General features: G+C 34.2%; 1 protein-coding gene across 1 annotated transcript in view; it reads left to right on the forward strand.

Annotated features, from left to right (window-relative positions):
* LOC119589060 (39S ribosomal protein L39, mitochondrial-like) overlaps positions 1-269 on the forward strand; it is a 35328-nt gene that overhangs the window by 5997 nt on the left and 29062 nt on the right. Inside the window, exon 3 of the mRNA XM_037937637.1 lies at positions 92-207. Within this exon, the coding sequence (XP_037793565.1) occupies positions 92-207 (116 nt within the window). The remainder of the gene's footprint in view (positions 1-91; positions 208-269) is intronic.

The following is a 269-nucleotide window of genomic DNA, read 5'->3' on the forward strand; positions in this document are numbered from 1 at the left end:
GAAAAGTGTAGTGGAGAGCACATTTTTTTCTGGCAGGAATAGGTTGAATATATATAAAGTAGGATTTTTATATATTTTTTAAAAATTTCAGACATTAATCAGAATATACTTGAGAGATCTGTCTTAGCTGAAATTGATGGACAGGTGTGGGATATGCACCGACCCATTGAAGATGACTGCACACTTCGGTTTTTGCACTTCCGACAGGTAATGAGAATTGACATTTAGGTGTTACAAAGTAATGATGTCAATATTTTATGATATGAGGC

Source organism: Penaeus monodon, chromosome 25, assembly GCF_015228065.2.
Source record: "Penaeus monodon isolate SGIC_2016 chromosome 25, NSTDA_Pmon_1, whole genome shotgun sequence".
In the NCBI taxonomy this organism is placed as follows: Eukaryota; Metazoa; Arthropoda; class Malacostraca; order Decapoda; family Penaeidae; genus Penaeus; species Penaeus monodon.